At 37.9% G+C, this 27,903-nt stretch overlaps 1 protein-coding gene across 1 annotated transcript in view; it reads left to right on the top strand.

Moving 5' to 3' along the window:
- Positions 1-245: 245 nt before the first annotated feature.
- LOC110453429 (ribosomal protein S6 kinase alpha-3-like) overlaps positions 246-27,903 on the top strand; it is an 80,723-nt gene continuing 53,065 nt past the window's right edge. Inside the window, exons 1-9 of the mRNA XM_021502371.1 lie at positions 246-305; positions 545-580; positions 6,896-7,012; positions 11,572-11,653; positions 11,989-12,069; positions 18,388-18,467; positions 22,137-22,243; positions 22,739-22,919; positions 25,258-25,328. Coding sequence (XP_021358046.1) covers positions 246-305; positions 545-580; positions 6,896-7,012; positions 11,572-11,653; positions 11,989-12,069; positions 18,388-18,467; positions 22,137-22,243; positions 22,739-22,919; positions 25,258-25,328 — 815 coding nt within the window. The remainder of the gene's footprint in view (positions 306-544; positions 581-6,895; positions 7,013-11,571; positions 11,654-11,988; positions 12,070-18,387; positions 18,468-22,136; positions 22,244-22,738; positions 22,920-25,257; positions 25,329-27,903) is intronic.

Genomic DNA, 27,903 nt, shown 5'->3' with positions numbered 1-27,903 from the left:
TTGCTGGCAACTTTGAGAGCATGATCAGCCTCGCATTCTGTATACAATCTGAAAGACTGTCATAAGGTTATTATAAGTTCCCGCCAAAGTGCCAAATATTCTCTACGTCACAGGAAGTAGAACATATGCGAGCCTCAATCTGAAACGGGAAGCCGCCATATTGTGTCGGGGTCTCGGAAAGTTAGGCAAAGCTAGAATTGTGTTGTCGAGCACAACTTTCCAAAATTCCACTTTTCAGTCCTAGAATGCCACTGGCACAACTTGCAGACCCATGGAGGCGGATGGAGATGGCCCACGAGGCGGAGGTAAATCACTTATATTCCATTTTCGGTTCCCTTGCCTTAGAAACGTACGATGGATTGACTTACTAGGCCTCTGGATTTTTCTTGTAATTTTTTTCTAAGCCAAGGTTATTTATAGAAAGTGGTTTGACAACGTTTTGTTCATTTAGATAGTATCAACAATGCATATATGCCAACATGTGTTTAGTATCTAAGGTCATATTACGGTTGTATTTTTATGACAGTCTGTTCTATTTTGACAGGCAGCCTCAACTGAAGACATGCTTGTGGACGAGCAGGTAGGAACTGAAACGAGAAAATGGTCAATGCGGAAATGCTTTTCTAACAGGCATGTAGAATGACACCCGGTGTTTATTTTGCCGTTAGACATAAAATGCATTTTGTGTGGATAAACTCCCAAGTTTTGTACAACCACAGCGGTTGGTTACTAGTGTCGGACTGAAATAGTAAACACAGTGAAGAAGTCTGTGTGTCTTATTTTTGATGTCCAACTCCAAACAAATCTACTCAGTTTTTTTTATGCCACTCCATGGCGAACTGCCCCCAATAGCAATAGGTGTCATTTAAACAGATTTTTCAGGAATCTAGCCCGGGGCTAGTAAACACTTAAAATCCACTAGCCCGGAATTGAATTCTGCTAGCCTTACAAATACAAATTTAAATGGTCAGATGACAACATGATCACCTGATCTATATATAGCAAATTCAAAGATGGATATGTTTTCCTTTAAAAAGTTAAATATAATTTTCAATTATTTTTGAATAACTGAATGCCAAGCCCATTAAAGTAACTATCGAATCTTGAGCCAGAAATAATTTTACTCCTGCTAAAGCTATGGTCAGTCCAGATACCGGTTTCAGTATCAGAAAACATAAAAAACAAACACGGCGAACTTGCCGACTTTTGTCCTAAGACCACAATTAATTTCCATATATGCTATTACCAAAGCAAATCCACGTACCTGAAAACCGTCCCAAAATGTAGGTCAATATTTATTGATTTTCCCGGGCAGAAATGTTGCTCCTGACTGCTGTTTCAGTGTTTGACAGACCTCGAAAACCCTTGTGATTAGTATAATTGCTTTACTATTGAGTGCATGTTAACAGTAAGCTTTGAATGTAAACATAATATTGACTGACATTCCATTGAACAATGTAAATCATCATTCATCGACATCTATCGTCAGTGTTCCAACCAAAAGTGAAGAGCAGAAATAAGTGCACATAGCGTTGACAACACGTACATGATGAGTGTAAAGTGAAACTACAAAAAAATCCCTCTCAGGAGGCTAGCGATATGTAATCAATTCATAACGATTTTGAGAATTTGCAATGTTTTACAACTGTATGTTTCACAAAGCACAAGTATTGAGTTATCTTTGTTTATGCATATTTTCATCAAAATAATATGTCTGAGAATAAATAAATTATAATGACATCCAATCAATGATATTTATTTTGACAAATTATTAATAAATTTTGAAATCAATGATTTATTTTTATGGTTTAATTAAAAAAATATCCCTTGGTCAGGAACATTAAACCAGGCATAGCTACTTGTTATCATTAAGGAAACAAAAAATCTAAATTTTATTAGAACACTGCTGTTCTCAATATATATACTTAAATGGTGATACAGTTATCAAATTAAATAATTGTAACTATCCACTAAAAGAAATATTTTATTGTTATTGTCAAATTAAGAAAACCATAATATATGCCATTTATAATTTCGGCGCCAAAATGATTAACGCTGCTTCACGGATAATGATTATTCAGGTTAGGAAAACAAATATTTCAAGTTCTCTAAAAGTTGTATTGACGGTCATTTGTTGATAAAAGCTTCTCGCTTCCTTCTATCGAGCATCAAAATTTGCCAAAAACAATGCAGAAAAGCTAAGGTAGGTAAGACGTTTGACATTTTTTTCTGAATACATAGTTACTGTCTGCTCTTTGTTTGTATTTCTTATTTTGGTGTAATTGTGAAATGTAGATTGAAGCCTTGATAATTATCAGACCTCACTGATTATGATTAAGAAAAATTATACATTGGTAAGTATGGTCTATTGTTAACACCTTTAGTATAGGTAGTTCACTTCCCCACAGGTTAATCTACCTGCAGGGTAGAGAATGGGTCTATTGGAATTGAACTGACAAGGGCCATGGCATTTTTTTTTTCTGTACACCTATCAATTGTCTGGAAAATTCACAGTGACTTTCCGACAATGTGTCAGATTGACTAGAATGGGTCTGAGCCGTAACTTCTAAATCGTTAAAATTTCTTTGTCTTGATAAAACTTGCAATGATATACATAGCTACATCACAACAGAAGATTTGTAGTGCATATCTTCTGGGGGTGACCATAACCTTGAACTCGAGTTCATAGGTCAAATGATTGCAAACTTGTCAGTAACATTTAGCTTGGTCTGTAACTTTTAAACTGTTATGGAAATCCTAATGAATCTTGTAGTACAGTCAAATCTGGTCAAGCGACCATCTGTCTTTAACGCGACCAGCGACCACCGAAAATGACCCCAAAATAATGTTAAACGACCACATTTGATACATTTTAGCGACCATGTTTGACAAAAATATACCAAACGATCGGTGAAATAGTTGTGTATCTCAAAATTTGCGACCGTCACCACATTTGACAAAGGGCTAATTTGCGATCTTTTCACCAAGTTCAATGAACAAATTAAAAAATCCGAACTCATAGTAAATTCGTCGATGTGCAGAAACAAATAGAAATTAATTTGTCTAACTGCCGATATTGATGATTTAGCAGTGAAAATTCGGCCCGATATTTATCGCAGCTGAGCAAAATTACTTTGGTTGCGCGAATGTCCTGCTAGCTAGGCAATGTAACCTTTAACCCTACAATATCCTCCATCTGATTGGATGAAGTACACTGGCGGGTTTTCGTTCTTGAAATCGGGTCTGTTGAGAGATGTTCACGACAGCACTCTCATGCAAAATTATCATTAAATATCAGCGCAACTGCACGCTAAACATGTTTATGTTAGCATACATTAGTGCTGGGAATCGGTCAAATATTTAAGATCGATAATGTGAACTCCATAATCGATCGTTTATCGGTACAAATGACCTACTCATGTAACCTAAGACACTGGCCNAGGCTAAGGGGTGGGGCCAATAAAACGTATTACTTGGAAATGGTTGAGATCCCCACCATATAACAATATAAACAATTGCTGAGTATAAAGAGAAGAATGCACATTTGCTTCCAGGATGTCCCTAGGGTCTGGCCCCACCCTTGGAGACATAGTTCCTGGGCCATAACTTGAANCGTCCGTCGTCCGTCCATCGTCCGTAGCATCCCTAGGTGGTGGGGATTCAAAATTGTACAAATGGTGGGGCTGAGGGACGGGGCANTGCTTCCAGGTTGGCCTTGGGGACTGCCCCACCCTTGGAGACTTAACCCCAGGGTCATAACTTTGAAATGGTTAATATCCCCACCCCAAAACTGTAGGGTTAGGGTTAGGGCTATACAATTGTTAGGCATAAAGAGACAAATGCAGTCACGATATTGGAATCGATCCTGGGGTCTGGCCACAACTCTAGGGACCTAGTTACTGAGTCAAAGCTTGCAAACAGTTGAGATCCCCACCCCATAACCATACATAAAATTGCTGGGCATGAAAAATCTAATATAGCTATGCTACAAGGATTGGCCTTGGGGTCTGTCATATTCCCTTTATCTCATTTGGAGAATATTTTGCCATGATTGCTTGGGTATCCAGGTGAGCGATATAGGCCCTTTGGGCCTCTTGTTATCTGATGTAATTGTGCCGCCTGATCAGAAAATATTCGTTTCCGAAATCTAGGCGGAAGGAAGGATTCAATTATATCTCTAGATCTGTTTTGACTCAAAACTTGATGACAACTAGGTGTACTCACAGTTTCGGTATTAATTATCCCGATTTGAATGCTCCAATCACTATAACATAGCATATTAATAATAATTTATCACGAAAAAAACCCTCTTCTAGCTTCATTTTACTAGCTTTCAAATATGGCGGTTTCGGTTGATACAAAATGCGGATGTATGTATTATACGAAACGAATACACATGACGCAACGAAAAGCAGTTTTGCTTTTTTACCATATACAATTCCATGTTTATATTAACCACCAAAATTATAATGTCGGTGCAGATATTGCGTCTACTTCAAGTTAGAAAAGGATTACAATACAATTGAACATAATCGATCTTTCATCAGCAAAATCGATTATTAGATCGGACCCTTTTCAAACTCGATTTAATCGATGTTTCCGATTATCGTCACACCACTAGTATACATATCATTTCTAATTCGTCATCAATATTAAACGCCTTTAATAACATCCCTGAATTCTCAACGCCAAAGTACTAACGACAACACTACCGGTCCGTTTTACAGCAACTTACTGCAACATGCTGTTGTCTTTATTTAGTTTTTTTTTAACTGGATTCTCTTTCCAGTTTCCATCGTAAACTAAAGGAATATTAGGCGTGGACCCTTCTGTTGCACCAACACAGGAACAGCTATCATTTCAACAACAATATATTTCGTAACAATTAGGTTAGCTTAAATCATGGTAATTACCGAAAATACAGTCATGTAAGTTGAAAACTGCAACAAGTCTCTGTCAATCTTTTGTTCTGAGTGAAATAAATATTCTTTTCAAACACTCTTTGTTGTTTGTTTACTGTCATAATTATCCCTCGACTATTGTTTAGTTATTTACCTGAACTGTTGAACGATGTTGTTTTAAACTACCTGTACGTGTGTGTGGGGCGGTGGTCGGTTTACAGTTGTCTTAATAAGGAGTCGTTTGTTTATAGTCGGTTGTGTGTACAAAATATGGTCAAACTTGATTAAACGACCATTTTTATTAAATGACCGTTTTTTTTTATTTCCCTTGGGTGGTTGCTTATTACAGATTCCATATTGTATATGTCTGCATGACCCACAGATGGTATAGAGTGCAGTCATTCGGTCAAAGGCCAAATAAATGCAAAATGTTCAGTTTTTACTTTTAAACTTTTAAGGTACTGTGATCTTCTATATGTCAAAACTTTTTTAACTGCATTTATTCATATCAATTTATAATTTTTAGTAATCAGTTCCTCTAATAGCCTAAAAATATTCCCCCAAAAAAATGTAGATCAACAGTTATTTGATTTTGTTAAGCATTTTTTGATTGAGAGGGGAGAATTTGCTATATAAGAGGAGACCAATTTATTTGTCCTGTAATAATTGGTCCCAGGTCAGGTGTTGCTCGAATTTTACTGTTATGTAATACTACTTGACAAGGTGTAATTATACCTTGACACCTGTATAGGTATGTATGGTCCAGTTTACTGTTATGTAATACTACTAGACAGGGTGTAATTATACCTTGACACCTGTATAGGTATGTATGGTCCAGTTTACTGTTATGTAATACTACTAGACAGGGTGTAATTTTACCCTGACACCTGTATTGGTATGTATGGTCCATTTTACTGTTATGTAATACTACTTGACAAGGTGTAATTATCCCTGGATACCTGTATAGGTATGTATGGTCCTTTTTTCTGTTATGTAATACTACTAGACAAGGTGTAATTATCCCTGGATACCTGTATAGGTATGTATGGTCCTTTTTTCTGTTATGTAATACTACTAGACAAGGTGTAATTATACCTTTACACCTGTATAGGTATGTATGGTCCATTTTACTGTTATGTAATACTACTTGACAAGGGGTAATTATACCTTGACACCTGTATAGGTATGTATGGTCCCTTTTACTGTTATGTAATACTACTAGACAAGGAGTAATTATACCTTGACACCTGTATAGGTATGTCTGGTCCATTTTACTGTTATGTAATACTACTAGACAAGGTGTAATTATACCTTTACACCTGTATAGGTATGTATGGTCCATTTTACTGTTATGTAATACTGTTCTATATAGCTAGACAAGGTGTAATTATACCTTGACACCTGTATATATATAGGTATGTGTGGTCAATTTTCTTGTTGTCTCACTGAACTATGTATCGCATTGTTTGTTCATATATATAAAACAATGTAGTCTTAGTTCTCATAGTACAAAAAAAAAAATTAACAGAATAAGATCATCATTCAATTCTAGGGAAAGAAAATCAGAGAGATATCAATTATTATTTGTGATATAGAATAGTAATTTATAAAGGATAATTTTGTTTGTGTTACCATCTAAAAATAATTTCATATTTTAGATTCACCTCGGATCGCATCACATCGTTTATCAAATGCTTTCATTGTACATGTGATTGCAATGATAAGAGTTGGGAACCTTTTAACATAAACTATGTATATACACTTTTAGACCAGATTAGCTTTGAAGCAGATGTATAGAGCCCTAAATGGGAAAATAATTATACAATACTTTTAATGAGAATATTTGCGACGATTGCTTATATATTGATGAACATTAGACCCACAGAGCCTCTTAATTTATATGCTTGTTTTTAAATGAACAATACTATGTGTTGTTAATATTGTTTATTTGTAATATTAATGCTATATTTGTGGGTTTTTTATGTTGCTTTCAGAATGACAATGAAATGGACAGAGAGATTGATGTTACAAGTCTCATGAAGGATGGAGAAAGAGTGTCAGCATCAGATTTTGAGTTGTTAAAAGTGTTGGGGCAGGGCTCATTTGGAAAGGTAAGATTTCACTAGTGATCTTTAAATCCTATTGTTGTTAATATAAACAGGAAATGTGTACTGTGTTCATGTTAAATACGGTATGGGTGACAGGCATCACTCTGGTTATTTGGTACTGAAACCCTGCGTGGGTGACAGGCATCGCTCAAGCTTAAGTGATTTGGTACTGAAACCCTGCATGGGTGACTGGCATCGCTCTGGTTATTTGGTACTGAAAACCTGCATGGGTGACCGGCATCGCTCTGGTGATTTGGTACTGAAACCCTGCATGGGTGACAGACATCGCTCTGGTAATTTGGTACTGAAACCCTGCATGGGTGACAGCCATCGCTCTGGTAATTTGGTACTGAAACCCTGCATGGGTGACAGACATCGCTCTGGTAGTTTGGTACTGAAATCCTGCATGGGTGACCGGCATCGCTCAGGTGATTTGGTACTGAAACCCTGTGTGGGTGACAGGCATCGCTCAAGTGATTTGGTACTGAAACCCTTGGTACTGAAACCCTGCATGGGTGACAGCCATCGCTCTGGTAATGAAACCCTGTGTGGGTGACAGGCATCGCTCAAGTGATTTGGTACTGAAACCCTGCATGGTGCATGGGTGACCGGCATCGCTCAGGTGATTTGGTATTGAAACCCTGCGTGGGTGACAGGCATCGCTCAGGTGATTTGGTACTGAAACCCTGCGTGGGTGACAGGTATCGCTCAGGTGATTTTCAGAAGTTAACTGACAGAAAAATTTGTCAGTATAGATCATATTTAGAGCAAATATAAACATATGCTAATTTTAGAGCCCAAATCACCTGTATTTCTGTTCTGAGCGACAAAGAAATCGTTGACTTTGATTTTTTTCTTTGATGGCTCCATTTCTCATTGCTCTCGTTCTGTCTCAATTAGACGTTTGTCGGCAGTGTTGCCTTGGTATAATTCAACGCATTGGTGATCTTTCTGTTTTATGTAAACAATCAAAAATGAAAGTAGAAACGTGAAATAGACAGGAGAGTTCTGATTGATTCTGTCCAACTGGTTAAGTCAATATTGTTGTTTGCGGATATTGATGAAATCATCACGATATGGAAATGTCAATTAGTATTTCTTAAAATACTCACTTTTAACTAGAACCCTGCTTCACCCGCATTTATAACTTCACACGCCGGGTTAAGATTTTGACCCGGATTTTGTCGATTTCACCTGTTTTCACCCGGAATCTTTTCGTATATTAGAAGTCACTCGGAATTCTCTAGACTTTAAAATCCTTCTTCATAAGAAAGACGATCTATTTCCTGTTTCCGTTTCTCACCAACAGGTAAGTTGTGAGTTTATAAACATTACTAACTAGAACTGTTTTTACAAATGTTTATATAAAGACCGTTGTAACTGAACTTGCCGACAAGTAATTAGTCAGGTGTTTTAACGAATAAGTGAGTTGTTTTTAGCTCACCTGCCCGAAGGGCAAGTGAGCTTATGCCATGGTGCGGCGTCCGTCGTCCGTCTGTGCGGTGCAACTTTTTTACTTTAAACAACTTCTTCTCAATAACCAAAAGGCCCAGGGTACTGATATTGGACCTGTAGCATGCTGGATAAAAGGCTACCAAGGTTGTTAAAATGAATAACATTGACCCACTTTCAACGTCACAGGGGTCAAATGTCGTAAAATCTACAAACAACTTCTTCTCAGTAACCAAAAGGCCCAGGGTACTTATATTGGGCCTGTAGCATGCTGGGATAAAAGGCTACCAAGTTTGTTAAAATGAATAACATTGACCCACTTTCAAGGTCACAGGGGTCAAATGTCGTAAAATCTTCAAACAACTTCTTCTCAATAACCAAAAGGGCCAGGGTACTGAAATTCGGCCTGTAGCATGCTGGGATGAAGGGATACCAAGTTTGTTAAAATGAATGACCTTGACCCACTTTCAAGGTCACAGGGGTCGGATGTCTTAAAATCTTCAAACAACTTCTTCTCAGTAACCAAAAGGCCCAGGGTACTTATATTGGGCCTGTAGCATGCTGGAATGAAGGGCTACCAAGTTTGTTCAAATGAATGACCTTGACCAACTTTCAAGGTCACTGGTGTCAGATGTCTTAAAATCTTCAAACAACTTCTTCTCAATTACCAAAAGGCCCAGGGTACTGATATTGGGCCTGTAGTATGCTGGGATGAAGGGCTACCAAGTTTAATCAAATGAATGACCTTGATCCACTTTCACCCTGATGTCCTTGTACGTCATTGAAGGTCACAGGCGTCATATGTTTAAATCTTTTAATAGGTTCTTATGAATCAAACACTGATATTCTGCCTGTAGCTGTATTTTAGTCCACTTTTAAGATTACAAGTGTGAGATTAATACCAGGTGAGCGATGCAGGCCCATTGGACCTCTTGTTACAATTGTATTTGCGTAGAATAGATCGTATTTTGAAGGTAATGTTAAGTCTTGAAGGAAGAAGTCGTTATCGGGACTTGCAGGTTCTACTACACAAAATGCTAAAACAAAAGATAATTGTGCACATATCAAATGTCTTAGGAAAATGAGTTATAGTGGACCAAACGCTGCATTCTGCACTCTAGTCAAAAACATGTACAGGCATTTGTTGATTTGTTTCTGTCAATCAAAATGATCCTAACAATAAGAGTTCAAGCCCTACTCGTATAAAACTGATATTTTATATGAGTAGGATGCAACTTATTATTGTCGGGACCATTTTCATTGACAGAAACAAAATGGTATTTTATATGAGCAGAATGTGACATCTTATTGTCAGGACCATTTTAATGGACATAAAAAATGCCTGTGAAAACACAGTATCATATATATATTATTATGAATTAATTTTATAAGTTGTGTTGTTGACAAATCTTTTTATTTTTCAGCTTTGAATTTGGTATTGTGGATGAGGATCAGCTAGATCTGATGGAAGAACAGTTCAATGAATGTAGAATGTAACTTACATCATTAAAATATTTAAGTTCTAATTTAAGATGTATTTTTCTTATATCTGTTGCGAAAAAAGCTGTCGAGCGCTATGACCCTCTTTTTTATTTTCAAAAGAGGGTCGTCACCCTCAATTTGTATATCTGGGGTTGGCAGGTATGGGACAACTGCGGTGAAACAAATGCCCTGTTACTAGAAAAAGTCCATCTCGAAGCTTTTCATATCTAGACATTCCTCTAATGGTTAATGAAGGTTCCCGATGCATTCCAAATATATGGAAATGGTGACAGCTATTTTGACTCGAGCAGAGGATGCTGAAACAAAAATGCCAACAAGATATTCCACCAAGTAATAAGAAGGTGCCGACCCAGCGGTACGGTTTATCCTACACGGAAAATTGGAAATGCCTGCAGACCTCCAGGAAGGACGACACGTTCGTGCATTGCACTTTCTGCTGATCAGACTTCTCCTGCAGGAATCTATGCGCACACTAGCATGTGGATACTACACTTTGCTATTACAAACTACAATTTAATTCTTCTTTGACAAATAATAGTGTAAACAGGTCTGGAATAGTCATGTCAAAAAAATATGTTTAAACTAAACTATGATTTGAGGAATTTTCACCAAGTTTTGTGTAGAGCATCCTTTTACAAAGGGGACTCAATTTTGTATAAATGGAGGGTTGCTTATAAGGGCAGAGAAAGAAAATACTCAATTTTACATGAAAGTTCCCCATGGTCCATAGTTACACGAATCAAATTTTGGGACTGAATGACAGATGGGCATCTTGAAATTGAGAACTGAAGATTGTTAGCACTATTTCACGGAAAGAACTGGAGTGATATTTCTTAAATTTCACGTGAAGGTCCCCATGGTCCTTACTTATGCATATTGATTTTTGATACTGATCACATAACCAAGATGGCAGATAGGCAGCCATCTTGATTTTATAAATGAAAATTTGTTAGGGTTAATTCTTAGAATTTACAGGAGGGTTTTTATCTCACCTGCCCGAAGGGCAAGTTAGCTTATGCCATGGTGCAGCGTCCGTCGTTCGTCCGTCGTCCGTCCGTAAACTTTTCCTTTAAAACACTACTTGTCCTGACAGCCCAGTAGATTTGGACTAAATTTAGTCTGGAGCATCCTTAGGCCAAGGGGAAGGGGACTCAATTTTGTATAAACGGTGGGTGTGCCCCCCCTGGGGTCAGAGGGGTGGGGTCCGGTCCAATAGGGGAAATAGAGGTAAAACCTTTGAAATCCTTCTTCTACCATAGGAATTAAGGGATTTTATTCCAATTTAACCATGAGCATCCTAAGGCAAAGGGGACTAAATTTTGTATAAACGGTGGGTTTGGACCCCCTGGGGACTGAAAGTTGCGGGGCCCAATAGGGAAATTAGAGGTTTAAATCTTTCCTCTTCTGCACCATTAGAGGGATTTTATGTAGTAAGAATAATTTCCCATGGTTGCTTTATTATCCAGGTGAGCGATGCAGGCCATCTGGGCCTCTTGTTTCTCAAATTTCACATTAAGGTTCCCCATGGTTCCTAGTCTGAAAATTTCAGAACTTTCCCAGAAAAGATCTGAATGATTTGCACTGATGTAGTCTTATTCTACTTGTAGGTGTTTTTGGTGAGGAAAGTAACTGGAACTGATGCTGGTGGCCTTTATGCAATGAAAGTATTAAAGAAAGCAACACTCAAAGGTAGATGTGTAATGAATTTCATTTTAATTTTGAATCTTTTCAAACTTAAGGGTGGTTAGGTGACGCATTGGATAATGTACTTGCCTTTTACCAGACGACTGAGGTTCCATTCCCTGATCAGATGTGAAAAAATACGGGTCACCTGTCCTACCACATGGATATTCTCTCTTGAAGACTCCCCATGTGCTTACATCAGGGCCAACGAGAGTAATTGATTTAAGTAGTAATAACTTGTTTCATAATTGTTCAAACTTTTAAACTGATTTCCTGAAACACTTGCCCATAAATATTATCAAAAATAAAGTTGCTAATGTGAAAGTCTTTGTAAATTTCAGTACGAGACAGACAAAGGACAAAGATGGAGAGAGACATTCTGGCTGATGTCAACCATCCTTTTATAGTAAAACTTGATTATGGTGAGTATTTTCCTTAAATTAATGTTTGAGGTCCTTGTCCGACTGTCAACATATTCTTCAAACGGCTTCTCCTTATAAACTGCTAATTGGAATTTGACGGGAAGCATCCCTAGGTGGTGGTGATTCAAAATTGAACAAATAGAAGGGCTGACCCCCAAAATTAAAATTTTGTCGTAATTGACATGTTTTTTAGAATTAATCAGTTTGCTTTCATGTTGGTGGATTATCATGAAAATTCGACCAAAATTGAAACTTAAAAAATCAAATTTAAACTTGCATGCTTAAAGTTTGTAATAAAGATAAATAATATCTCTTATAATGAGGGCTTTTCACGTATGGTGAAAAGACCTACTGTACATGTTTTTGTCATGTTTCTTATTATAAGCTCACCTGCCCGAACGGCAAGTGAGCTTATGTTATGGTGCCGGCATCCGTCCGTCGACCGTCCGTCTGGCGTCAACTTTTTGATTTAAACAACTTCTTTTCGGTAACCAAAAGGCCTAGGAAGATGATATTTGGCCAGTAGCATGCTGGGATCAAGGGCTACCAAGTTTGTTCAAATAAATTACCTTGACCCACTTTCAAGGTCACAGGGGTCAAATTATGTTAAAATCTTCAAACAACTTCTTCTCAATAACCAAAAGGCCCAGGGAACTGATATTGGGCCTGTAGCATGCTGGGATGTAGGGCTACCAAGTTTGTTCAACTGAATGACCTTGACCATTTTTCAAGGTCACAGGGTCAAATGTCGTAATATCTTCCATAGTCTTCTTTTCAATAAGCAAAAGGGCCAGGGTACTGAAATTGGGCCTGTAGCATGCTGGGATGAAGGACTACCATGTTAGTTCAAATGAATGACCTTGATCCACTTTCAACCTAATGTCCTTGTTCAACAATCAAGGTCAGAGGCGTCATATGTTTAAATCTTTTAATAGGTTCTTATGAAATCTTAAGATTACAAGTGTTAGATTAATAACAGGTGAGCAATGCAGGCCCATTGGGCCTCTTGTTAATCTAGCTCCGATAACGTAGCTTTCTGGGAAGAGCGATCACAACAGTTATCCCTTGGAGGGCCTCATGGCAAAATCAAACTAACCAATCACTTATCCCTTCCTTTCGCATAAACCACTGTATAATTATAAAACACAAAGTAAACTCTCTCCGATACTATACATGCCCATTAACATATTAAGCTAAGTTCATCTGTGTTCAAACTCACACAATGATACTAGCAAGATTAATATTTTTAGATATTTATTCATAACATAAACAGCGCTAGCATTTCTGTCAATTTCATTTCAGCTTAACTGGCTATCCGGAAGAATACATGCACCGTACTAACTGCTAGGGCAGTTATTTTCTGCTTTGAATACTTCCCACTGGCAATAATGATTCCGTAACGTACCCCTTGTGCTATCTTTTGACCATTTGACAACTTTTCGCTTTGTAGCTGACACGGTACAGCACTTTTCATTCTCTTACTTCACATGGCCAGTCATTTTGTTTACCAAGAAATGGTGTGCTATGCGCATGCGCTAGTAGAGGGAAATCCCTGAACAAAACGTTGGTCAGACAGGTAGAAATACCGATGATTATCTTAGATTTAATCATTTTTATGAATCTATTTCAGCCAAATCCGATCGTTATTTTCCATAAGGAGTCTCACTTGATATGTTTATGTAGTATTTGAAAAAAAGACAAAAAAAAAGTAACTTCAGCGTGATGCCCCTTTAACAAAGAAAGTTTAGCCAAATTCCTATATGTCAGAGAATTGCCGATCAACTTAATTACGTTTCGACATCTCAGTGCGTTTTCCCCATAAGCTTACTATTACGAAAATGTAGTTGTTCGATTTAAGCTCCGTTCCATGTAAGTTCTTTTAGGTGTTTTTTTTTCAAATCCTGGCTCACTTTCATGTTGATCTTGCATCTAACATTACGTTATAAACATGTGATCGATAATAACCTCGTGAATTATTTCAATATTTATTAAATGAAACATCGTAAAAATAGTCTGATTTGATTTTTTCCACCTTGGAGTAGATTTGAATAGGATGTAATGATTGTCCACGCTTCTAGTATAAACATATTTTTTTATAATCCCTTATTGGTCAAAATCAGTCGGTAGTTATGACAATGCAGGGCTTCGTAATTCACGCCACATGTTGGTGAGTGAAAAAAAACCCAACAACACGGTTCGCGTTCGCGACTGCAAATCATTTCAATTAGTAGAGCTATTGTTAACAGGTAATCACAGATATAGTGTTAGCTAATTACTGCATTGTAATTTGTATTGACCGTAGTGTTGAAAAGTGTCAATAATTTACGCTGAAGCATGCGATCCTACCTGGCATATTGTCCGGTACCAGGCGATGTGGGTGAAGTTATGCCCTCCGGTTAACTTACCTATAAATGTCGCCAAACCAGCAGTCATGACCACAGATGACCGATTTTAATAACTTTACAGTAGGTAAAAATTGTGTGGCCAAAACATATCGCCAAACTGAACTATGACATGACCTGGTTTGAAGTGACGATACCCAAGCCGCCATAATGAGCCCTTCTCACTGATCGTAATTATGATCAATAAAAGGTATCTAATTGTGTCTTTCACCAGGAGATATGCACCAGCGGTTACTAAACATCAAATTACTTATTAATTGATATGTTTTTGTAAGCAAGTAAATGTTTTATGGAAAATATTGCTAAAATGAATTGATGTATGCCGATATGCGCACACGTGTGTGATCAGATATTTCAAAGGAAACAAACAACAAAATACACATTTTACGCAGTTTCTTCTTAGTTTTAACATCATTGTACCTGAAAACAATACTTTTTGGGGGATTTTCAGCCTCAAAAAGTGCCTGCGCAAATTACACAGGTGCGCAAATTACATGGGTTTTTACGGTACTTAATAAAATTCAAACGAATGTCATTTCACACAAAAACGTAAATAATAATATAAAATGCCACTGCCGTAAATTCCGTAGACAAATCCGCATCTATCTGTTGATCTCACGTTTCTTTCAATGCCAGCGTTCCAAACCGAAGGCTATAAACTTCATTTCTTCCGTTTAAGAATAATAATACATATACAATTACAAATGGAAAATAATTAGGAAACTACTTTCGAAAACTTAACACGTGCTGAACAAAAGTGATAACCAGCATCCAATTACCATATGTGTATAAATGTACATTTATTTCATTTCGACTATTACAATAGATATGTATTATAATAAATAAGATAATTTCTAACGTATTTTTCAGGAAACAAAAAAAGTATGGGTAAACAAGATCAAACTTATATCACAAAATTGAAATTCGTCGCTTCACCAAGATTTCCCGAATCTAAGTTGCTAACTATCAACAATAAGAGAATGGAGTAAAAACAAAAATGAACTTAAGGCAGAGAGTCTAAGAAAACTGTGTTATTTCTCAAATGAAGAAGAGTTCCAAGTTGTTCTACATTCTATTTTTACTTTCGGTTAATCAGATGTATGTGAAATTTTCTATTCCTCTAAAAATAACGAAAATTCAACAATATGTGTACCATTTCCAGTGAAGTGAACGACTACTTTTTAAATAAAGAAAGAAGTGAAAAACAATCTCTGGAATATTTCATAAACTCTTTTTCAAAATTATGTTACAGACAATTAGATCTTTATATAGACATCGTACAACTCTGATCGTAGACCAGTGACCGTTGCAATTTCTTACCAGGTTTATTTTCCGTGTTAATTGCCTTCTCAAAAAAAAGTTTGGTTCTATAAATAATGAAACTAGTTATCGTACCGAGTACGTATTGTTAGTATCATATAAGAAATGCTTGTATTGCTGTTCTCTTTAAAATCGCCACTCCTGTACAGAATATACAGCTCCAGGCGAAAAGCAGGTACCGAGAGTTTCACACCTGTTTGGAGAGAGAGAGAGGGGGGGGGGGGGTATATATATATTGTATTGCCGTCCAGGTAAGGCACTTTCCATTGTATCAAAATAGTTTGATTGGCAGGTGTTAAACACAGGTGAGAGAAACTATGATTTAAAGTTAATTGCTTAATTGCATTTATGATAAGTGTAGCGCAAGTAGTGGGCCCAGCTGGGGGTTGGCCTCCCAAAGGAAAGTTTTTGAATTCAAGGTCTCTAGATCAAATTCCCGTGTTTTGTGGAAATTTGGCGATTAGATTTAAGCAGACGTAATTTATGTCTCTGATTTTAATTTTGGAAAAAAAGTAAGAAAACGTACTTATTCCAATATATTTTTTTAAATTTTACTTTATTTACGCAATAAAGGTTTGAAATACAGGTATATTAAATATGTTTTTACTCATCAAAATTATGTGTACTCATTTGCATATAGCTAGAAATCTCCGCGCCTGCACGATGAAAATAACAATAATAAACTAAGACATGAGATTGCAGCAAGATTTATTCTTCAACTTCTTCTGTAATTGTCAGTAGCAAGGTCACAGTTCACCTCATCAAATGATCTGGTAGGCTTGTCCAATATTTGAGACACTAATGTCCTTTTTTACGAACCAAAACAATAACCGGCGCTTGGACTTACTGTTATAATTAAAAATTGTTCTGGATTGTTCTATAATTTTCAGGTAAGTTTCCTGTTTATACATTAAAGATGAATATGTCCAATACATTAACACACGTGTAGAATGGTAAAGCTCACCATGCTTGACAACTTGAGACACCCTGTTAGCAGGCAGCTAGCTACCTGCTGTGGGTCAAGGTTCGCCGCCGCCGGTACCTGTAGTGTTGCAAACGCTTTTTACCCTCTGTTAGAATATAGACTAGCCAAAATCAGTCACATTTGGACGAAATATTAAATTCCAGGGTTGAAAGCATATCTCCAAATCATTCTGTGTTGTGTTCGTTTTGTAACATCTGTCAAGTTCGAAGGCGACGACTGTCGCCCGCGCGGGGTTTCAGTACCAAATCACCTGAAGTGTACTGTACACCAACCACGATTGTTATCTCCCAACGTTTATTGATCGTGCGCACAATGTGCACAAGCAATAATCATCCAGAATTTTATGGTGCGCACACAGCACATCATGTAGCGTTGTGTGATCCCACAACAGTAATTGCAAATTTTTTTTTTAAGCTTATATGAGCTTTTGCCATACCGCAGTGTCCGTCGTCCATTGTCGTATACATTATAATCATGATATGAAGTTGTGTCTCTCTTAAGGTAATAGGATTGTGTCACCATTTCTACTGAAAATTTCTTCAAATTTTAGTTATATGGCCACAAAAAAAATATATGGTTGTCAGAATTTTAAGGATTTAAATGTAAATTTATGTAAAAAGGGGTGAATTTAAAAAAAAAATGAAAGACAATTATTTGCAAAATAATGTCAATAAAAATGATACTGACATAGATTAGTATTGCATTAATGTATATCAATTTAATAAATGTTGAAATTGTGTAAAATTAATTATCTATAAACGATTCAAAATTGACATTTTATTTTAAAACCATTTACACATAGTAATTGCAGGTAAGAGTTATCTTTCTTGAAAAACTTCACAGTAGTGAAATAGGTAGCCGGGTTACTGAAGTACAGAAAAATGGACCCATGTGAATCATTGATAAAAAAACACTGAATTAATGCCTGGATTGCTCTGAAATACTTTAATATTGAGAGAGCACACTAATAAACGTGCAATATTCATCACAGCTCTAGACTCATTAGACTGTGCGTGCGGTAATTTTGATACTGTCTCCCTACATTGGATTTTCAACTAAGGATGTACTTCCTATTTCCGTTTATCAGTGCACTCCTATGACCTTAAAAGAATTTTGATTCGACAATTTTACCAAAAGTTATTGCCCTTTGTTCATCTCAGTATTTGTTTTTTTATCCGGAGATCTCCTCCTACATTTTTTGACGGATTTCTTTGAAACTTAGTAGGCTAAATAATCATGATATGTTGTTGTTTCCTTGAAAAGAATTATGATTCAACAATTCTTGCAAAAGTTATTGCCCTTTGTTTATTTCAGTATTTGTTTTTTGTCCGGCAATCTCCTCCTACATTTTAGCTCACCTGGTCCGAAGGACCATGGTGAGTTTATGCCATACCTCAGCGTCCGTCGTCCATCTGTCGTCCATCCGTCATCCGTCCGTCAACTTTTCCTTTAAAATGCTACTAGTCCTGAACGGCTGAGTAGATTTATGACTAAATTTGGTCTGGAGCATCTTTAGGCCAAGGGGACTCAATTTTGTATAAATGGTGGGTGGGGCCAGCATTTTTAACATTTTTAACATTTTAATGATCAAATGGTATGTTTTTGTTTTAGCATTCCAAACAGAGGGCAAACTATATTTGATATTGGAGTTCCTACGAGGTGGTGATCTCTTCACACGTCTGTCAAAAGAGGTAGGTAAACACAAATACCATTACACACAACACGAGTGACACGGGTTGATGGTTGGTTAGAAGTTTATTCTGGTAACCTCGAGTGTTGGGATCGGTCTCTGTCGTTGGTATCTGTACAGTCCCTAAAAGTCTCTAGCCCTTTTAGTCTTGTCCCTCCCATCCCTTGATCCTCTCTCCATTATCCCCCACCTGGGTTATATCTATACTCGATTATAATCTATTGTTTCGTGCATAGTAATCTGGATTAATATTCCCGATATACCTAATATTTACACAAGTTGCTCGAGCTATTCCCGATATACAAAATCAAGTACCGAAATCAAGTACCGTCAAGGGTTCATAAGCCTCACACAGCTGGTCAGTTGAGACTTGATCCCGATGTAATCAATTACGCAACGTCGTAACACCAACTGTAAAAGGTCCATAAACTTTACAGATGGTCAGTTTCAGTAAACCCTACAGATGGTCAGTGTACACCACGTCGCACCACTGCCCAGGTTGTCCGCTATTCCCAATATATGTACTCAATAACACAACACCGTAACACTTGACTGTCAAGGGTCCATAGCCCCACTTGAAACGTTGTCCGAAATATTTCCGATGTAATTAATTCTATACCTGATATACGTAATCAATTACACAACCTCGTAACGCTGACTGTCAAGGGTCCATAAGCCCCACTTGAAGTGTTGTCCGGTACGACATATTTCCGATGTAATTAATTCTATACCTGATATACGTAATCAGTTACACAACGTCGTAACGCTGACTGTCAAGGGTCCATAAGCCCCACTTGAAGTGTTGTCCGGTACGACATATTTCTGATGTAATTAATTCTATACCTGATATACGTAATCAGTTACATAACGTCGTAACGCTGACTGTCAAGGGTCCATAAGCCCCACTTGAAGTGTTGTCCGATACGAGATATTTCTGATGTAATTAATTCTATACCTGATATACGTAATCAGTTACATAACGTCGTAACGCTGACTGTCAAGGGTCCATAAGCCCCACTTGAAGTGTTGTCCGATACGAGATATTTCTGATGTAATTAATTCTATACCTGATATACGTAATCAGTTACATAACGTCGATACACTGCTGTGTTACAAGAGGTAGGTAAACACAAATACCATTATTACACACAGGCAACATAGCTTAAGAGGTAGGTAAACACAAATACCATTATTACACACTGGCAACATAGCTAAAGAGGTAGGTAAACACAAATACCATTATTACACACAGGCAACATAGCTAAAGAGGTAGGTAAACACAAATACCATTATTACACACAGGCAACATAGCTAAAGAGGTAGGTAAACACAAATACCATTATTACACACAGGCAACATAGCTAAAGAGGTAGGTAAACACAAATACCATTATTACACACAGGCAACATAGCTAAAGAGGTAGGTAAACACAAATACCATTATAACACACAGGCAACATAGCTAAAGAGGTAGGTAAACACAAATACCATTATTACACACAGGCAATATAGCTAAAGAGGAAGGTAAACACAAATACCATTATTACACACAGGCAACAGCTAAAGATGTAGGTAAACACAAATACCATTATTACGCACAGGCAACATAGCTTAAGAGGTAGGTAAACACAAATACCATTTTAACACACAGGCAACATAGCTAAAGAGGTAGGTGAACACAAATACCATTATTACACACAGCCAACACAGCTAAAGAGGTAGGTAAACACAAATATCATTATTACACACAAGCAACATAGCTAAAGAGGTAGGTAACATTATTACGCACAGGCAACATAGCTTAAGAGGCAGGTAAACACAAATACCATTATTACCCACAGGCAACATAGCTAAAGAGGTAGGTGAACACAAATACCATTATTACACACAGGAAACATAGCTTAAGAGGTAGGTAAACACAAATACCATTTTAACACACAGGCAACATAGCTAAAGAGGTAGGTAAACACAACTACCATTATTACACACAGGCAACATAGCTTTTTGGTAAAAAAAAAGATGATTTGAATCGGCACCAAAATGATTGGGTCAGAGGGGATGAAACACATATATTTAGCTCTCGAGGTCCGAAGGACCATCAGGTGAGCTTATGCCATACCGCAGAGTCCGTCGTCTGTCTGTCTATCAACTTTTCTAGATTTTGACTAAATTTGGTTTGGAGCATTCTTAGGCCAAGGGGACTCAATTTTGTATAAACGGTGGGTGTGGCCCCCCTGGGGGCAGAGGTTCGGGGCCCAATAGGGGAAATAGAGGTAAAACATATAAAATCCTTCTTTTACCATAGGGATTAAGGGATTTTATCCTAATTTGGTCTGGAGCATCCTTGGCCCAAGGGGATTTAATTTGGTATAAACAGTAGATGTGGTCCCCCTGGGGGCAGAGGGGCAGGGTCCAATAGGGGAAATAGAGGTAAACCTTTAAAATCCTTCTTCTACCATAGGGATTTAGGGATTTCATCCTAATTTGGTCTGGAGCATCCTTGGGCAAAAGGGACTCAATTTTGTATAAACAGTGAGTAAGGCCACCATAGGGCAGAGGGGTAGGGCCCAATAGGGGAAACAGCAAATTCCGGCGTCCGGCGTCAATAATTTACTTTAAACAACTTCTCCTTAATAACCAAGAGGCCTAGGGTGATGATATTTGGCCATTACCATGCTGGGATGAAGGACTACCAAGTTTGTTCAAATGAATGACCTTCGCCAATATTCAGGGTCACAGTGGTCAATTTATGTTTAAATCTTTAAATGACTTGTTCTTTATAACCAAAAGGTCCAGGGTAATGATATTTAGCCAGAAGCATGCTGGGTTGGAAGACTATAAACTCTGTTCAACCTAAAGTCCTTGTTCGACATTCAAGGTCACATGCGTCATATGTTTAAATCTTTTACTAGGTTCTTATCTATCACACACTGATATTCTGCCTGTAGCTGTATTTTAGTCCACTTTTAAGATTACAAGTGTGAGACTTAATACCAGGTGAGCAATTCAGGCCCATTGGGCATCTTGTTCTTCTGTTGGGATGGAGTTATTTTGACCATATTTGAACAGTTGCATCCTATGGGGAAGGGGCCTGTGGGTTGGGGCCCAAAAGGGGCAATTTAGCAAATTCTTTAAAATCCTTCTTCTGGAAGAATGACAGGATTATATCCATATTTGGTCTAAAGCATCCTTGAGTAAAGGGGACCTAATTGTGTATCAATAGTGGGTCTGATCCCGCCGGGGGCAGAGGGGCAGGACCCAATAGGGGAAACATAAGAAATGCTTCAAAATCCTCCTTCCTTTTCCTGTAGGAATGACAGGGTTTTGTCCAATTGCATATTAATATAACCCTTGACTAACCATGTAATATGTGTACACTACCAGCAACATCTGGCTATTTCAACTTCAACTTCGTTAACGTTTCAAGGTGAGGGATACAGGCCCCTTAGGCCTCTTGTTTATAAGGTTTTATCATTCTGCTAAGAAAGTGTGGGGACAAAATTTTGTAGAAGAAGAAAAAGATCAAAAATCATACCTCAACAAGTGATAGGTCTTTTCATCGTCAGTAGAAGTCCTAATTACATCATTGATAGATGTTATATGTATGGAGAAACATTGTAGTGGTAACACCTGCGAGTTTGTTCATTTGTGATTTGTTGTTTTATATGTAGGTGATGTTCACAGAGGAGGATGTCAAGTTTTACCTGGCTGAGTTAGCACTAGCCCTGGACCATCTCCACTCCCTTGGCATTGTTTACAGGGACCTTAAACCAGAGAAGTTAGTAGTCCAAAACATATCTATAGTCCCCACATTGTGTTTACAGGGACCTTAAACCAGAAAAGTTAGTAGTCCAACACATATCTATAGTCCCCACATTGTGTACAGGGACCTTAAACCAGAGAAGTTAATAGTCCAAAACATATCTATAGTCCCCACATTGTGTTTACAGGGACCTTAAACCAGAGAAGTTAGTAGTCCAAAACATATCTATAGTCCCCACATTGTGTACAGGGACCTTAAACCAGAGAAGTAAATAGTCCCCAAATATCTATAATCCCCACATTGTGTACAGTGACCTTAAACCAGAGAAGTAAATAGTCCCAACAAATATCTATAATCCCCACATTGTGTACAGGGACCTTAAAACATATATGTTTGTCTACTATAGTTGTTGCCTAGCCTTCAGAAACTTCATATTAGAAAAGCAGTCTGCCAATACCTGAAAAAATACAATATCTCGTATTTTGTATGTTTTTTTTCTACAAATTTCAGTATATTGCTAGACACTGATGGACATATCAAGCTGACTGATTTTGGGCTTAGTAAGGAATCAATATTTGATGAGAAAAAAACTTACTCCTTCTGTGGTACAGTGGAGTATATGGCTCCTGAGGTTGTCAACAGGAAAGGACACGGCACTGCTGCTGATTGGTGGTCCTATGGTGTCCTCATGCTAAGTCAAGTTCTGCTGATTGGTGGTCCTATGGTGTCCTCATGGTAAGCCCAGTTCTGCTGATTGGCGGTCCTATTGTGTCCTCATGGTAAGTCAAGTTCTGCTGATTGGTGGTCCTACATTGTCCTCATGGTAAGTCCAGTTCTGCTGATTGGTGGTCCTATGGTGTCCTCATGGTAAGTCAAGTTCTGCTGATTGGTGGTCCTACATTGTCCTCATGGTAAGTCCAGTTCTGCTGATTGGTGGTCCTATGGTGTCCTCATGGTAAGTCCAGTTCTGCTGATCGTTGGTCCTACGGCGTCCTCATGGTAAGTCCAGTTCCGCTGATTGGTGGTCCTATGGTATAACACACCAGCACTAGATTTGTGTTATACGCTCACCTAGTCTGATTTATAACAATTCTGCTACAATTAAATGTTAAGGTCTTAATTATCTATTACATCACAATGTTAAATAGAGCCCCCCCCCCTCCTACTCCAGAGAGTACTTTAAGTGTCTAAAACATTGTAAAATTGTCCGAATGAAGCCTCAACTTCAGAGGTAAAAACATGTCGACTACCGTTTGACTATGTTCTGGTTATGATCCACATTTGCAGCTTACCTGCCCGAAGGTCTAGTGAGCTTATGTCATGGCGCAGCGTCTGTCCTCTGTCCGTCAACTTTTTATTTAAACAACTTCTTCTGAAGATCTGAAAGGTGTAGACTCTTTATATTTGGCTGATAGCTTCTTGGGATAGAGCCCGACAAAGTTTGAGAGTGAAAATTACCTTGACCTTCTTTCATGATCACAGGGGTCAAATGTCAAACACTTAAAACAACTTGTTGTGAAGAACTGAAAGGTATAGAATCTTCATATTTGGCTGGTTATTTCTTGGATTGTGCGAGACAATGTTTGCGAATAAAAATGACCTTGACCTACTTTTAAGGTCACAGGGGTCAATATATGTCAAATGCATCAAACGACTTCTACTGAACAACCAAAAGGCATAGAATCGACAAAGTTTGCAAGGAAAATGACCTTGACATACTTTCAAGGTAACAGGAACAAATATGTCAAACACTTCAAACAACTTCATCTGAAGAACCGAAAGGCATTGAATCATATAACAATATTTGGCTGGTAGATTTCACAGATTGAGCCCAACAAAATGTGTATAAACCTTTTAATTACATCTTCTTAATAAACAAAATATCCAGGATGATGATATTTGACAAGCTGGGTTGAATGTTAGACTTAATGTCCTAGTTTAACTCTAATGTCACAGGGGTCAAATGTGTTTGAATCTTTTAACAAATTCTTTTGAATGACTAAGAGTCATAAATACTGATATTTTGCATGTCACTTTATTGTAGTCCACTTTTAAGGTTACAAGTGTGAGATTAATACCAGGTGAGCGATACAGGCCATTTGGGCCTCTTATTATTTCATTACCCTTTATTAGGTCACCTGAGCTTTGCTCAAGTAACCTATTCCGATCACTTTCCGTCTGTCGCCGTGCGTCATCCGTCGTGTGTAAACTTTTTACATTTTCAACTTCTTCTCAAGAACCAATGGATGGAATTTTTTCAAACTTGGTCAGAATCATCCTTGGTAGATGAGGCTACAAAATTGTAATATTGGGATTCCTACCCTAACCCATGGGGCCAGGGTGGGGCCCCAAAGGGAAATTAACCAATATTTCAAAAATCTTCTTCTCCAGACTCGGATGTACTACAGTCATTTTCTCTGCATGGATGGAAAGATCATCAGTGGCTTTATTGAAATTGTAAATTTCAGGACCCCCGGGCCATCCATTCCCCCTTGGAGAGGGGGTAAAGTTTACTATAGTTTATATAGGGAATATTTTATCCATTTTCAGCAGAAAATTATTCAAACTCGGTCAGAATCATCTTTGGTGAATGAAGAGGGTATTACATTGTAAAATTGGAATTCCTGTCCCATCTCTAGGGGCTAGGGCGGGGCCCCAAAGGGAACATTAAACAGTATTTTAAAATTCTTATCCTTTGATGACATGACAAGTATTGTATTTCACTTAGTTTAAGTGCTGATTACCACATCACATCTGAACAATAAAATAAAGCTACCAGTACCAATGATATAACTCGGGTGACTGCTAAGGCCCTTGGGCCTCTTGTTAAGGTTAATACCATTGATACACTGAATTCAGGAAATATCTTGCTGTGATGTGAAAAAAGCTCCTTTAAAAGATTTGAAGGAAATTATTTCTCTCCCGCATTTTGCAACCCAAATTTTCACTACCGGAAGAATATTTGTAGAATCAATATAATGATATGTATATAAGTGTTTCTGTTTGTGACATATAACTTTTATTTGTAGTTTGAGATGCTGACAGGTGCATTACCATTTCAAGGAACAAATAGGAAGGAAACAATGACACAAATTTTAAAGTGAGTTGAGTTCAATGCACAAATAATTGTATTTGCATAATGAAGGGTACAGCCCACCGGGGATCAGAGGAACAAAACTCAAGGGGAAATATTTCTAGCCCAACTGGTACATCCATGAACTTTTAAGTTCACCTTTCGTCCACTGTCGTGCTTTGTCCATCAACTTTTAACCATTTAAACTTGTTCTAAAGAACCAGAAGATATAATTTTTAGCCCAGCTGACACAATGTGCCAGATGAGCTTAGGCCAAAAAGCGATTTTCCAAATTTCCGGAATTCAGTGCGTTACCGAACTCCGATTTCGGTCTTTCTCCAAACCCGAACGTGTATAGTAGAAGGCTTCTGATTGGTTGTTTTGTCCTTACTTTCGATATTCCTGGCAATGTACCCTAGTAATAACCAAAAGTGTGGGAGAGAATTTCAAATCGGAAAAAAACGTCATAAAAATGGCGGACGTGTAGATTGAAGTGATGAATATGATGGTAAACATTTATTCTCCAGCGTCACCTACGATGATAATAAAGGTTTTGAAGGGTTTGATATGGTTGATGTGGAATTACTTCGGTGTAACATAATATGTATTTTTCCAATAAACGGCTTTGTGCCCTACGCAAACAGGAAAATATCGGCGGACCGAGACGCACATGTCGTCTGCAGGTGAGGCCGAATTGAACATTGACATTGATACGTTTTGAGCCGATTTATTTCTTCCAACTTTTTATCAATGATTTAATCATAAACTAGACCGTAGCTAAGATATATCTATATGCGACTGTGACAATAAATATATTGAATGACGACCTGAAACCTGTATGCAATTCTTGACAAAATACCTGACCTTTTTACCTGAGAATCTCCGTGTAAATGTACAGCGTCTTATGTCAAAAATAAAGTTCATAATCTCTGTTATCATTTGCCAATCACATTTGTGGACAAAAATAATTTTAAAATGATCTTTCTGGTGCTTAAATCCAATTAATTAAAAGTTTCACCTTTTCTTACCTTTATTCCCACCTGTGCAGGTAAATACTGAAGCAACTTTAGAATTGAAAATGTTAATATAAACTAGAGACAACAACGAACAATTTTCATATAACATTTTAGGTTACCTGACCATAGGTCATGTTAACCTATTGTGATAGTCTTTTGTCTGTCGTCGTCCGTTGTTTGTTAACTTTTCCTTGTGAACACGATAACTTCAGTAAATGTTAACCGAGTTTGATGAAACTTTGTATGCAGCCGTCCGTCGTCCGCTGTCCGTCCGGCGTCAACTTTTTACTTTAAACAACTTCTTCTCAGTAACCAAAAGGCCTAGGTTGATGATATTTGGCCAAAAGCATGCTGGGATGAAGGGCTACCAAGTTTGTTCAAATAAATGACCTTCATCAATTTTCAAGGTTAACGTTTAACTTTACTGTAGTTTATATAGGGAAATCACATTTTGGACCAACATTTGTTAGCTCACCTGTCCGAAGGGCAAGTGAGCTTATGCCATGGCGCAGCGTCCGTCGTCCGTCCGTCCGTCCGTCAGACCGTCAACTTTTCCTTTAAAACGCTACTTGTCCTGAACGGCCCAGTAGTTTTGGACTAAATTTGGTCTGGAGCATCCTTAGGCCAAGGGGCCCAATTTTGTATAAATGATGGGTCCTGCCCCCCTGGGGGCTGAGGGGCGGGGCCCAATAGGGGAAATATAGCAAATTCTTTAAAATCCTTCTTATGTAGGAATGAAAGGATTTGTTCCATTTTGGTCTGAAACATTCTTGGGTGAAGGGGAACCAATTTTGTTTAAACCGTGGGTCTGGCTCCCCTGGGGGCTGAGGGGCGGGGCCCAATAGGGGAAATATAGCAAATTCTTTAAAATCCTTCTTCTTATCTAGGAATGAAAGGATTTGTTCCATATTTGGTCTGAAGAATCCTTGGGTGAAGGGGAACCAATTTTGTATAAACTGTGGGTCTGGCCATCCAGGGGCCTGAGAAGTGGGGCCCAATAGGAGAAACATAGCAAATTATTCTTTAAAATCCTTCTTCTTCTGTAAGAATGAAAGGATTTGTTCCATATTCGGTCTGAAGCATCCTTGGGAGAAGGGGAACCAATTTTGTATAAACCATGGGTGTGGCACCCCAGGGGTCTGAGGGGAGGGGCCAAATAGGGGAAACATAGCAAATTATTCTTTAAAATCCTTCTTCTTCTGTAAGAATGAAAGGATTTGTTCCATATTCGGTCTGAAGAATCCTTGGGTGAAGTGGAACAATTTTTAGCTCACCTGCCCGTAGGGCAAGTGAGCTTATGTTATGGTGCGGCATCCGTCGTCCGTCTGTCCGGCGTCAACTTTTTGCTTTAAACAACTTTATCTCAATAACCAAAAGGCCTAGGTAGATGATATTTGGCCAGTAGCATGCTGGGATCAAGGGCTACCAAGTTTGTTCAAATAAATGACCTTGACCCACTTTCAAGGTCACAGGGGTCAAATATGTTAAAATCTTCAAACAACTTCTTCTCAATAACCAAAAGGCCCAGGGTACTGATATTGGGCCTGTAGCATGCTGGGATGAAGGGCTACCAAGTTTGTTCAAAT

The sequence above is a fragment of the Mizuhopecten yessoensis genome, unplaced genomic scaffold (assembly GCF_002113885.1).
Source record: "Mizuhopecten yessoensis strain PY_sf001 unplaced genomic scaffold, ASM211388v2 scaffold7285, whole genome shotgun sequence".
NCBI classification, from domain to species: Eukaryota; Metazoa; Mollusca; class Bivalvia; order Pectinida; family Pectinidae; genus Mizuhopecten; species Mizuhopecten yessoensis.
This window is presented reverse-complemented; position numbering and strand designations above follow the sequence as displayed.